General features: G+C 35.6%; 1 protein-coding gene across 1 annotated transcript; it reads left to right on the top strand.

Moving 5' to 3' along the window:
- The first annotated feature begins 5,207 nt into the window (after positions 1 to 5,207).
- Positions 5,208 to 6,658, top strand: LOC113290825. The gene is made up of 4 exons (XM_026540419.1): positions 5,208 to 5,312; positions 5,506 to 5,987; positions 6,129 to 6,283; positions 6,375 to 6,658. The coding sequence occupies exons 1-4, from the start codon at positions 5,208 to 5,210 to the stop codon at positions 6,656 to 6,658; spliced, it is 1,026 nt and encodes a 341-aa protein (XP_026396204.1).
- The last annotated feature ends 7,402 nt before the right edge of the window (positions 6,659 to 14,060 follow it).

Here is a 14,060-nt window from a genome sequence, read left to right as displayed (position 1 = left end):
TAGTGGTATTATCTCTCCTCAACATTATTTGGATTTCTGGAACTGCTGTCAAGATATTCACTTGTTTGATCTTCCTTATTTTGGGTGTTTCTATACTTGGACAAATAGGCATGTGGATGAAAGTAGAATCCTGTCAAAAGCTTGATAAAACTTTAGTAAATCTTGAATGGGTGCAGTGCTTTCAGGATTCAAAGACAGATTTCGTAGAGGCTGCCATTTATGATCATTCTCCCATCTTGACTACTATTTTTGAGAATAGAATGCATGGTCCCCCTCCCTTCAAATTTTATAACTATATGACTGAAGAGGATGACTTTAAGGAGTTGGTAAGCAGAGCTTGGACCGTGGATATTATGGGAAATCCTATGTTCATATTTGTAACTAAACTTAAAATAGTTAAGGCAACTATCATTGCTTGAACTAGGGAAATATTTAGGAATGTTCATATTCAAGTTGTACAAGTTAAATATGAATTAAAGACTATTTAATATCAGGTGCAGCAAAATCTTTTATGTATTGAATATGCTCACAGAGAGAGGGTTGTTGTTCAAAAGTTTGTTAAGGTGGCTAGATATGAGGATTCCATTTTTAAACAAAAATCTAGGGTTCAATGGATGGATTTGGGTAATTCCAATACTCAATTTTTTTCACAAATCCATAAAAGAAAGATCCTCTAGGAATACTATTTTGACCTTGATGTCTAGAGATAATATCCTTCTTTAAGAGGATAAATATATTGCTTCTGACTGTGTGAATTTTTTCTCTTCTTTATTTGGTAATGCCTCTAGCCTCTACAGAGAAGATGCTCCTAGTTTAAATGATATTCAATTTGAGAGTATTTTGTCTAATGAGGATAGAGTTTTGCTTGAGAGACCTGTTATTAGGGATGAAGTGACTGCTGCTCTTTCTTCCATAGGATCCAATAAGGCCCCCGAGCCTGATAGGTTTTCAGGTTGTTTTTTCAAAGCTTTTTGGAGTGTTGCAGGTGATGATTTCACAGTTGTTGTCTTAAACTTCTTCAATAAAGGTAAAATCCTTAAGGAAATCAATAGCATTTTCCTTACTTTATTTGCTAAGAAAGTAAATCCTAACTCCATTTTGGATTTTAGACCCATTGCTTGTTGCAATGTTTTATACAAGTGTATGACCAAGATTATTGCCAGTAGAATGAAGCGTGTTTTATCCTTTATCGTTAGCATTAATTAATCTGCCTTCATATATGGGAGAGTTATTCGGTAAAATGTCTTGGTAACTCTTGAGATTCTTAGGAACTAGAATACTGCTGCAGCAGTGGAAGGCCGACAGAATTGCATTGTTAACATTTTGACATTGCCCGTGTCATTTTTATTTGTGCTTCCACAGTTTTGCGTCATGAAACATGTGTAAATAAGTTTTATAAAGATAATAATGCTATTATAATTCCGATCTTTTTTATATGAAAGTAAAAAAAAGAAAAACAAACCTGAACGTATACTTCCTTCTGCACTCTCTCTCTTCATTTTTATTTGTTTTTTTTTCTGCTTATCACCCTAGTTAGCTATTCGACATAGGTGAAAATTCGATCGGGACCAGTAAATATACGCATTCTAATCTTCTAAGTAAAATGTGAATTCAAACAACTCTACTGCGATCAAATATTCATGATGACGAGAAATTAAAAAATTCTTTAATTCAAATTAATGTGTCTTAGACAAATAAACATGATGTAAAAACTGCGAAAATATAATTATATGGCAATTCCAAATTAAAAAAATCTTCACGTCTACCGGTAATAAAATAGGCCAGTGTCATTCTAGTGTGAAATTCAAGTGTGTTTATCAATTGCATGGATGGTGTTTTGATATGGTTACAAGTGATAAAGATTCATTCCTAAAGCCCCAGCTAATGGAGTCTCTGCAAGTCAAATAAAGGCATGTGAAAATGAGTTTTTTTCAGCAGAGAAATGAGAAGTGACTCAGTCGACTCACTGAGCCGGTAGGTTGAAACACGGGGCGTGTGTAAGCGTTTAGTGAAAATAACTTCTTCTTCTGTTTTGGTTAGTTGGTTTATCGTCTTCTTCTCCTTCTCTGTACTTCTCTGTTTTGGTAGGGTGGCAAAACGGCTAAAGTTGAGGTCTTATGAAGGTTACATAAAGGGGGATTGCTACTTCCCTGCAGTGCGTATGCGGCATAATAAATACCAACCAATAAGTGGAGAAAATTAATAAAGATCATCCGACAGCGATGGATGTTACCTACTCGCAGATACGTGTCTGTATGTGAGAGTGTCATAATAACTATAACTTCTGAGATATTAAATGATAACTATTTTCGTGCAATGTGGGATGGTATATTAAGGGACAACTGAATCTTCCCAAAAATAAGGCACGACGCAAATGAGTAATTTAACATTGAGCCAAAGCGGAAAGAGAGTAAGCTAACATAGACAAGGAAAAGAAATCAAACAAGCAAGTAAAAGAAACAAAAAGATTACAATTTGAAACCTAAACATCAAATAAAAAATAACAAATACAAGATTGAATAAAGTGTTGGAAGAAGACTTATTTTATTTCAAATGCAACAACAAATAGTTAAGTTCTATTTACATAAGAATATATTAAGTAGAAAATTAAGTTAAAACTACAAGTTGCACACAAGCGAGCAACCGGTGAACATCGGTCAATCAAGGACTTCTCGTAGGGATAATCACGAAAAAAGTAAGTCACAGTGCATTGATTGGAGATCACACATGCAATTGAAACAATCGTGAGCCTCGAGGAACTTAGTATAATGTTTCTCAAATGACGTGTTTATATCTTTTATTTATAAACGAGTAGTTACAGCAGTGGTACCACAAGATACATGGTCTGACAACTGAAACACTTTGGAAAATGTCGTCTCACTAGCCCACTACTAGTCATGGGGAAATCTTGAAGAGCAAACACAATTTTCAACGTGAGCTCCAGAGCTATGAATTTCCTATCTACATCAACAAGCTTCTCAGGTAAACCCCAATGAGAGTCCAGATCAAGCAAGGCCTATAAAGAAGTATCATAAGACAACGTTAGTAGTAGCTGTGAATAAGGATGGGAAGCAACATAAAAAATATACCAAAACCTGTGAATCCTCTCTCTTCTCCGAACATCCTGGAGAATCAAAAAATGGCGATCTCCTCTGAAGAACTCAGCCTTCTACTCGGTTTGATCCATGTGATCAAATCATTGTAGAAGTGTGCTAATCTGAACTTCCACTGTTCAAGGACGGATCTTTGATCCTTCCCCTTAGGTCCGGAATTTATTGGATGGTAGAGTTCTGTGTAACCATTTTTTTGTTTAAGTTTTCCTGTTTTATTTTCAATTCATGTCTTCCTCAACAACGATTCTTTTTAAAATCTAAATCTTTTGATTTCTCTTAGGTTCATAAAGATAAAGATAGATTACTCAAGGTATTGGAGAGATTTAAAGGTGTTAGTAATTGAATTTTGATTCCAGAGAATGCGGTTTCATGGATTCATGAGAAAACTTTGGAAGCGATTAACTTTCTAAATGGGAAGCCTAACAAATGGACTAGAAGATTCAACCAAGTTGTATTTTTAATCGAGATGCAATCAAAAAATTTTGGGTCTTTTCTGAATATTTCAAGATTTAATCCAGATAAGGATTCTCGACAACGATTAATTTGTATCCCTTCGGGGTTTGAAGGTGCAACTTGGAAATCGTTTTGGGCTTCAGTTTTAACCTCTGTTGTTCATCGGAAGGAGTTCATCTTGGGGGCTACTGAGTATCCACCTCTGAAGGAGAATTTGCAGCATTGGCAGATGAAACCATTATGAGTGTTTGAAATTGCGGTAAAGATTCAAAATTTCCACTATGGATGGAATAACATATCTGCAGGTTTTATGAAGGCTTTTAATTGGTCGGGAAAGTTGAACCTCCGAGCTATCAATGGAAAATTAGCCTTTTTCGATGCTAGATCAATAGAGGTGTTCAATTATTTTAGAGATGAAAAGATTTTCACTATTGGTAAATCAAAAGTTTCTTTAAGTCAGTGGTCTTTTGATGATGCTCTAATCTCCAAAGCTAAAAACCGAGATACAACACACTGGTTAGGGATCCGTGGTTTACCATTAAATTTTTGGAATCCTGATTCTTTTCATTCAATAGTTTCTTCATGGGGTAAATTAGTAGATATTCATTCGTCTACTTTAAACCTGGACAAACTGAATTGCTGCAAAATAAAAGTCTCGACTGTGCTCTGTAAAATCCCTGTGGCCGTGAACTTTCAAGGTCATCGGTTGAGCATAAAGTGGCTGCAAGAACATCTGGATGAAAATCAGAAGAGTCATCATGATCCTCATAAGATCAAGTCAGTGGTGGTAAATGAGGAGGAAGTTCAGCACAGATCTGCAACTCAGTCAAGATCTACTTCCCATGATTCTAGCTCGACAAATTTGGCTACCTCTTATAAAGCTTCATTTTCGCCTGAAAATAAGTCTCTGTCAATTTCAAATTCAAATTCTTCCTCAACTACAAACTCGACGGTAAATAGGTTAAATTTGGTTTGGAGGAAAGTAGCAGATAAACAACTAAGGGGTAACCTGCCTGCATATAATATTTCAACACCTGACACAGAGGGTGATATATGTATTCTGTGGGTAACGGTTCGAAACAAAAAAGCGGGTTCGGGTTCGGGTCGTGATATGGGCTAGATGGGGAGAGCGTTACCTATGGGTTTCAGCTCTACCATTTTGATGGGAACTCCTGCCCATAACCCGAACCACTTTAGTGTATTGAATCAAGATATGGGCCAGATGGGGGGATGTCTTCTAATGATGAATTCGGTCCTACCATTTTGATGGGAACTCCTTCCCATGATCCAGTACAGCTAAAACCGATCCGTATTTTGACCGGTACAAGAAATGATGCTTCGAGTTCGATATCTCTACCTAACAACGTTTCATCTACTCAAGATAGATGTGCTAGGAATCCGTTGGATGTTCATCCAGTTTTGACGAGTTCGAAGCTAAATGATAATGATAGTCAAAATCTATGTTCTTCAAGATCATTTCACTCTATCTCAGAGAACAAACAGGATTGAACTACAAAATTGAATACCAAAATTGATGCTTAGCTAAGTTTCGATAAGAAATTGGGTATCTCGATTGATCATCCAAATATGAGATTAATAGTTCAATAACTCATTATCAGAGACTTAAGACCAGTAACGGATATGGAAATTCTCATGAAAGAAGACGTGGATGGGTTAGGATCTTTTGATCCAGAAGAAGCTACTGATAATAGTCGGTTACATAAGGATGATGAACAGATTGAAGCAGTACATGTTTCTTTTGAAACTGAGAATTTGGAATTGGATTCTGCGTTTAATCCAATTTCTTCTAGGGATTTTATTGATGCTGATGGATCATAAGATTTTGAGCTGGAACATAAGGGGTTTAGGTCATGATTCTAAACTAATTGCAATTCGAAATGTTATTTTGAAGCATAACCCAACTATTTGTACTATTCAGGAGTCCAAGACCGAGAAGGTTGATGATTGTCTCATTCGTTCTCTCTGGGGGAGCAATAGGTATAATTATATATACTTATCTTCAGAAGGTTCTTCAGGAGGGATAATAGTCATGTGGAAGGAAGGCATTGTTCATATGGAAGATCAATTGATAGGTGCTTTTTCAGTTTCCATTAAGTTTAGAAATGCTTCTGATAACTTTGTATGGTTGTTTACTTCAGTTTATGGTGCTTCTGATTCGGGATATTATAATCAATTCTGGCAAGAATTGAGAGACATTCGAATTCTTTTTGATGAACCATGGCTAATTGGAGGTGATTTTAATGCCATTCTATCTGAAGATGAGAGAAACATTCCTGGTGGTGCTATGAGGAATATAAGATCTTTTAGAGCCTTTGTTAACAAATATTCTCTAATAGATTTACCAATGGCAGGTGGAAGATTTACCTGGACTAATTTTCAACAACAACCTTTTCTTATCAGGTTAGATAGATTTCTCTTATCTCTTGATTTCAGTGAGCATTGTCCTGCACCAGTTCAGTTGAGATTTATAAGACCAGTCTCTGATCATACACCAATTTTATTGTGTTGTAACTCAGGTGATAAGTTTAAATCTCCTTTTAGGTTGGATAATTTCATATTATCTCACCCTGAATTTCTTATTAACCTAAAAATTTGGTGGAATTCTTTAATTTTCACTGGCAAACCTATTTTTATCTTTGCTAAGAAGCTCCAAGCTTTAAAAGTTTTCATTAAAAAATGGCAGAAAAGTACTTTTGGTAATTTGCATTCTCAGCTTGATAATTTAGAGTCTACCATTGATGTTCTGGATTCTTTAGAAGATGTTATGGGTCTTTCTGATGGATATAGTGGAGAGGGAGCAAGCCAAACAACATCATTCTTCAATTGCAATGAATATAGCTAGAAAAGCTAATCAGAGAGCAAAGGAGAAATGGTTTAAAGAAGGTGAATTGAATTCTGCTTACCTACATCAACTGGCTAATTTCAAATATAAGTGCAACACTATTTCTTGCCTGTCAGTTGATGGTGCTCTCACTTATGATAAGAAGCATATTGCTACTGAAGCAAAGAATTTATATTCTTCCTTATTTACTGAAAATCATAAAGTGAGACCAGGCTTTGTCAGCTTATAATGCCTACAATCTCAGTTGGAGACACTATAAAGTTGGAGAAACCTTTTACTGAAGAAGAAGTGTATTCTATGATTCAATATTTTGGAATTAACAAAAGTCCAGGGCCAGATGGTTTTACCATAGAATTTTATACGGTTGCTTGGAGTGTGATAAAACAAGATTTCATGTTGGTAGTGAAAGAATTTGAAGATACTTGTATGCTGGATTGGAGGATTAATTGCACTAATTTGACTCTCATTCCCAAATGCAATGGAGCTGTGTCTTTGCATAACTTTAGACCAATTAGTTTAATTGGGAGTGTTTATAAAGTTACATCTAAATTGCTTGCTGAGAGAATGAAACTGGTACTCCCTAATATAATTTCAGACTTTCAAGGGGCATTTATCCATGGAAGACAGATTCAAGATAATATTCTAATTTCTTCGGAACTTATTGATTCTAAAATAAGACAGCAAGATACTGGTTTAATATGCAAAGTTGATTTTGAGAAGTCTTTTGACAATTTTAACTGGAATTGTGTGGGTATCACTCTGGCAAGATTTGGCTTTGGGGTTAAGTGGAGGTCATGGATTAAATGGTGCATATCTACACCGATATTTGCAGTTCTTTTAAAAGGGGAAGCAACTGACATGTTTAAGAGTCAAAAAGGAATAAGAAAAGGTGATCCAATATCACCTTTCTTATTTATCTTAATAGCTGAGGTGCTTTCTTTATTGATAAAAAAAGCTGCAGATGAGGGTCTTATAGCTGGATTTTCTGTCTCCCAACAAGGTACTCTAATAACTCATCTTCAATTTGCTGATGACTTGATTGTTTGTCTTAAAGATGATGATACACAAATACAAAATTTGAGAAATGTTCTGATGGGTTTTGAGATTATTTCTGGTCTTAAAGTGAATTATAGAAAAATTACTATGGTGGGCTTAGGTCAATTACACAATGCTGGAGTTTGTGCTGACATTTTTGGATATTTTGTGTCTCAACTTCCACTGAACTACTTAGGTATTCCTCTTGGCAGTAAGTCCAAAAACAAAATTATTTGGAATGATATCATTAATAGACTGCAGCAAAAACTTTCAAGATGGAAAAGAAGATATTTATCAAACGGTCAAAGGCTAATAATGATTCAGAGTGTGCTCTCTAGCTTACCTATCTACTACCTCACAATGTTTCAAATTCTTGTGTTGGTTTCTAAAGAAATTGAGAAAATTATCAGAAATTTTCTTTGGGGATCAACCAATTCTACTAAAAAAAGAAACTGGGTATCTTGGGCAAGAACTTCCTTGCCTAAAAGTAGAGGTGGTATTGGTATTAAGAAGCTGCAGTTTATGAACTAGGCTTTGCACTCTAAATGGATTTGGAGATATGGTTAAGAGAAGTTTGCATTATGGAGAAGAATTATACATCAAAAATTTGGAGGTGTTGTGGAGGCTTTTTTTCCTTCTATGACAAGGAATTCAGTTTGTCACAATCTTTGGTCTGGAATTTTGAAAGCTAGAGACTTTGTGAAGGATGGAACAAAACTGAATATTGGTGCTGGTGTGTGTATGCGTTTATGGGAAGATGTGTGGATTTGGGAATTTCCATTGAAACAACTTTTTCCTTCACTCTTTCATATTACAAGACAGAAACATGCTATGGTAAATGATTTGATCCCTGTTGAAGGTGCCTGGATTCCAAACTTTTCTAGAACTTTAAATGAGCAGGAGGTGTTGGAGGTGGCAAATTTATTGCAGATTATTGGAGATCCTTCTAGGCCGGTGAATTAAGATTCAAGACAGTGGCGCTGTGGAGGAGAATTTTCAGCGGCTAATGCTTATGCTGCTCTTGAAACTGGTGGCTTGTTAACTTTCCCTGATAAATAGTTGTGGAATTCAAATGTGCCTTTAAAGGTATCTTTTCTTGTCTGGACTCTATGCTTCAATGGCGCATCAACATTTAATTATTTATACAATGCTGGATTAGTGCAAGATCCCACCTGTGTTCTGTGAAGCTTGTCTAGAAACAAATGAGCATCTGTTCTTGCACTGTAAGTTTGTCTTTGATATTTGGGTATATTTTCTTAAAAGCTTCAACATCAATTGGGTTTTAGCTAGAAATGTGAAGTCAAACCTTTGGGAATGGGGTGATAGATGCCAGACAAGATCTAGAAGCAGAAAAAAGAAAATCTGGAGTATCTTGCCATTTGCAATTTGGTGGTGTGTCTGGAATGAACGAAATGCAAGAATTCATAATAATGTGAAGAAAGATTTGGATTAGCTGATTAAGGAGATTAAATGTTTGATGTTCAATTGGGGTTTGAAGTCGCAATTTTTTTCAGGATTTTAATTATCCACTCTGCTATGTAATTGGAATGCAGTGATGCATTGACACTATTTGTAACTTTTTGTTTATCTTGTGTCACTGTTTTGGTGACATAAAGATCATTCTAATCTATTTTTCCCTTTAGTAAAAAAAAACCCTGTGAATCTAATATAAAACAAGAAGAAAAGTCATTAAATTCTTGAGGTTCGTCATTTATTGAAAATAGTAGCACCAGAAAGACTTTTAAAAACGTGGGGAATGAAGTATACTAAATGTATTCAGAACTGTATACAAAACAACAAAAACGACAAACCAAAGTGTAGGCCACAATCAACATCAAAAAGATCAGAATACATTTACAATGAAAAATAGCACGAGCACGGACAGTTATAATAATAAAAAAAAGAAAAACATGAATGGAGAAATAAAGAAAAAAATACAGAATTTGAATGAACAAATAACCGTTTATAAACATGTAAATAGATATCCAGAGTATTAATTTACCCTTCCATACAAAACCCAACTAATGCAAAGGGAAAGAATGAATGCAACATATATGAACAAATGCAAGAAAACAAACAAGCATGTACCAGACTTGAAGAACAAAACCGGGATCAGTTTTACCCCAATTTTTTATGTTTAGAGAAAAGTAAAAAAATAAATAAAAGAAAATATGGATACCATTATTCACATAAAGCATTAACGTGCCAAATCATCATAACTAACGCACACATAGTAAGAGTTGTAACATAGCGACCACGGTCTTTGAGATGTACTAGATCATGTAGGATTTGTCTTCATGATTACTATAAATATGAACCATTAGCCTCAAAGTTAGGTGGAGGTCAATCCTTGATTAGCACATGTTAGTTCTACTTTATAGTGTCTCTATTTAAGACTTTACTAGTTATAATCAGGTGTATGCTATCTAGATAATAACATCAACAAAGTCATTACGAATGAGAAAATCTTGTTATATGACGTTGACATCCTCACATCCTTGTTCAATTAATGATCTTCATAGTTGTTGACTTTGATCTTGGAATCACAACTTATGTTAGACGTCGTGAGTTGTACTTATGTGGTCATACTCCTGGAAGATATTCATATTCGACAATCATATTACGTTAGATAATACAAATTATCGTTACTTAAAAAACTACCTTCAAATTCATGTTGCATTCTCTGCAGTAAGGGCTGTCCCGTTGGTCTGCCTGTATTAACTAACTGGGTGTGTTTATCAATTTTGTTATTGGTTACTACTGTCTGTTTGATAGAGGACGCGTGCTCTTCATCCATTGTGTAAGAATTAGGTTTAATTATTGGTCATTTAAGTTGTAAGAGAACCCTGTGTTGAATCTATCTGAAAAGTTAATGAAACAAACCCGTTTGGCTGCTTTGCACAGAGTTTTGGCATGGATCTTCGATTCAGGAGGTGTTCAACACCATTTTATCCCATTTTTCTATCAATTTGTTGTCTAGTCGTTGTGTTATCACAACAATTGGCATCAAAGTTGTTCGAAATCCATTAAAGAAAAATTTCCAATGACTTTGAAGGCAGTTGAGGAAGACGTGGCTCAATTGAAAGCTTCTCAATCCAAACTACAATCAAATTTCGATACCTTCTCAACCGAGCTAGCAGCCAAGTTTAATTCTCTGGCAACCAATCTCAATAGCTCTTTACAGGAAAACAATCGCAATCTAGTGAGATTATTCAATAGACCTTACAACAACCAACATCAAGCTCATGCTAAAGATGCTAGTGGATATAATATACTTAATATTGATGATCAGGGTTTCGCTCATGATGAGCACGAAAGTGCGGCGCATTTTCACCCATAACTACATTAGCTGAGACTCATTTTATCACTAATAAACTTGTTTTAGTTGTTTTTGGAAGAATAAGCTCTTGTGGAGAATTGGCTCGAAAAATGTTATTTGCACCCGGAGAACACGTGTTATTCGGACTCTTAGTTTTGGATAAGGGCACCTCAATTACTAAGGGACACCTTTTTTTACTATTTTCACCCCAATGTGCCAACTGCTATTCGCACCCCTACTCTGGTTAGGAGGCCACCAATCTTCATCGTTCAAATTCCAAAATTGGCGGGAAATTGGTTGCAGTAAACTGCGTACTTTTTTCGAAGAATTTGGGAGAGTTTTAGTCAAACTCAATCACTGGAATTCATTGTGTTGACTCTATTCGGACAAACAGGGTTGGTAAGAGTGATAGAAACGGTTAAAATTGGCTGGATAGTCGGATAAATACAAACAGAGGAGTATGAGATATAATGGTTTAAATTTCCGTGATTTTCTGTGGATGATTTGTGGCTGATTCCGTGAGATTTTCTCGAGGATTTTAATTGGAGATATCCTGTTAAGATGAAAAAGGAACGGTAAGTCTGTTGGATTCAAGGAAAGAAGAATATTTTCACGGTTAGGAGAAAAACAGGACACGAGGATATCTCAAGTCTTTCATGAGTCAGTTGAGATATGTTTGGAGGATTTTGCGTGCTGAGGCGACTTATACTGGATAAACATACGTGCATAATCTTGTTGGGAGTGTGTTGAGCTGTAGAAGACGCGTGAAGATCAAATAAAAAGAAATTATTCCCATGCAGCAGCAGAAAGGAAAGAAGATCAGATAGAGTTATTATGTTTGATCTCTCAGCCCTCTTGAGTATAAATAAAGTGTTGAGGTCCATAGGAAAGATATCGAGAGTTGGGGAGAAGAACAAAGGGTTGCAAAGCAGATTTCTCTGCTGCTGCAGAGAAGAAGAAGAAGAAGAAGAACATTTGACGCCTACAGACTGTCGCAGAGAACTTTCGTTTATTAACAGTACTCGTAACAGTCAATTTGGCACGCTTGTTTTGAATTTGCAACAATTTCTTGTAACGGTGACGTCTGTAACGCCAATACAACGTTGCAGAGTCACTATATTATTACTCTTCTTCAATAAAAGCACCTTTTGATCTATGAATTATATTTTTGAGCGTGTTTCCAACCTAATGAGCTAAACCCCAACACTGGGACGACGGAGGAAGCCGAATTTCATACATGAATAAATTTATTTTATTTTCTATATGACTTTTGCACTAATTAAAATAGAATTATGATTTGAATTAATTAGTTATTATTTTATTTGATGGATCATGCTTGCTTAAATGTTTGATATTCCATGCTTACGATTTATAACTAATATTTTGAGAATCTACTTTGGCAAAATAAGAGTCTATGTTATTTTTATTGAGCGATAATTGTTGAGAATGAATAATTGAGCCTTATGATATGAATTCGGTGGAATCCTAGTCCCAGTAGCTATATTTTATTATTTTCATTAAACCTTTAAATTTAGTCTTCACAAATCTTAGAGTTTGAATCTTATATTACTACAACAACAATTAAAATCTGATCATCTCACCACCGTCAACCCATGTATTCACACCGTATTCCTAAGCTGGATTTCCCAAGATTTGATGGTGGCAATCCTCGGGGTTGGATTCAGAAAGCTGAGCGATATTTTCAACTCCATGGCATTGAAGAACACAAAAAGGTTGATATTGCTGCAATCTACCTTGAGGATAAGGCTGAAAAGTGGTTTTTAAACTTTCAAGTTAATAGACATAGAATAACTTGACATGATCTAGCTACACATCTATGTGCTCGTTTTGAAAATCCTGTGGATGAGAATTTTGTTGGTAGGTTTAACAAATTAGTACAACAATCATTTGTAGATGAATGTTATGAAGAGTTTGAATCACTCAAAGTATTGATGCTTAAAATGAATCCATCCCTTAATGAATCTTACTTCATTATGAGTTTATTAAGTGGCTTAAAGAATGAAATAGGTAAATATGTTTCTATGTTTCACCCTCAAACCCTATCAGATGCTTTTTCTCTAGCTATACTACAAGAACAAAAGCTATCTTTAACAGCTGCTGCCACCGAACCATTCACCAAGTCATTCAATAGACCATTTACTTCAAGTAGACAGTACCCTTCTACATATTTTGTACCCAAACCAATTCTTACTTCACCAAAATTTGCACCCACCACTCCCAAGTCAATTTTCACCCCTACACAAAAGTACAATCCACAAACCCCTATAGTTAAAAGACTTTCTTAAGAGGACATGGACAAAATAAGAGCTCATGGATTATGCTACAATCGTGATGATGTCTATAGACCTGGGCACTTTTGTAAGGGAAAGCAAAAGATTTACATGCTCAAATGGATACTTCTGAGTCTGTAGATACCGAGGAGGAAGAAAAAATATTTGAAGAAGCTAATGAATCTCTAGTTTAATCTGATGTAGAGATATCTCTTTATGCACTCACAGGAAATGCAACTAGGGAGACAATCAGAATCCTGGTGTTATCAACACACACAAAGTTTCCATTCTTATTGACACTGGTAGCACAACTAGTTTCATTTACAACAAGCTAGCAACTTCTCTCAAGTGCAACATTGAACCAACTGCTGCCATGATGGTCACAATTGCTAATGGTGACAAAACAGTGAGCACTGTAATTTGCTTAAATCTTCAATGGAGCATGCAGGGCCATAATTTTGTGGAAGATCTCAGAATCCTACCACTAGGAGGTTGTGACATAGTTCTTGGAGATGATTGGCTCAAGACTTTAGGTGACGTGCTCTTCAATTTTTCTAAATTAAGAATTTCTTTTAAATACAAAAATAAAAGGGTCACATTGTATGGGAGCTCCCCAAAACCTTTAGTGTTTATGACCAGTGGTGTTGCAATTAAGAGGTTCCTCTCTACAACCTCTCATGGCTTGGTGGGTCATTTTTTCTCAATCTCAACAACTACTGCACCACCCACTCCTGAAATAATACATCCCTTATTACAAGAATTCACAAACATATTTCAAGAACCTACTCAACTACCACCCAAAAGAAGCTTGGATCATAAAATCCCCTTACAACCCAACTCCGTTCCTATTAACCAAAGAGCTTACAAATGCCCATATGTTCAAAAGGAGTAGTCGAGAAGATTGTCTCATAAATGCTTCATTCTGGCATCATTCATCCAAGTCATAACCCTTTTGCTTCACCTATACTTTTAGTCAAGAAAAAAGA

The sequence above is a fragment of the Papaver somniferum genome, chromosome 6, assembly GCF_003573695.1.
Source record: "Papaver somniferum cultivar HN1 chromosome 6, ASM357369v1, whole genome shotgun sequence".
NCBI classification, from domain to species: Eukaryota; Viridiplantae; Streptophyta; class Magnoliopsida; order Ranunculales; family Papaveraceae; genus Papaver; species Papaver somniferum.
Note: the sequence above shows the minus strand (reverse complement) of the source record. Positions and strands in the feature narration are given on the sequence as shown.

Excerpts from the sequence above, each read along its gene's own strand:
- LOC113290825 (XM_026540419.1), top strand. The coding sequence starts at position 5,208 with ATGGAAATTCTCATGAAAGAAGACGTGGATGGGTTAGGATCTTTTGAT. Across the intron at positions 5,988-6,128 it reads CAACAACCTTTTCTTATCAG|GTTGGATAATTTCATATTAT; the intron begins GTTAGATAGATT and ends ATCTCCTTTTAG. Across the intron at positions 6,284-6,374 it reads ATGGCAGAAAAGTACTTTTG|TGGAGAGGGAGCAAGCCAAA; the intron begins GTAATTTGCATT and ends TGATGGATATAG.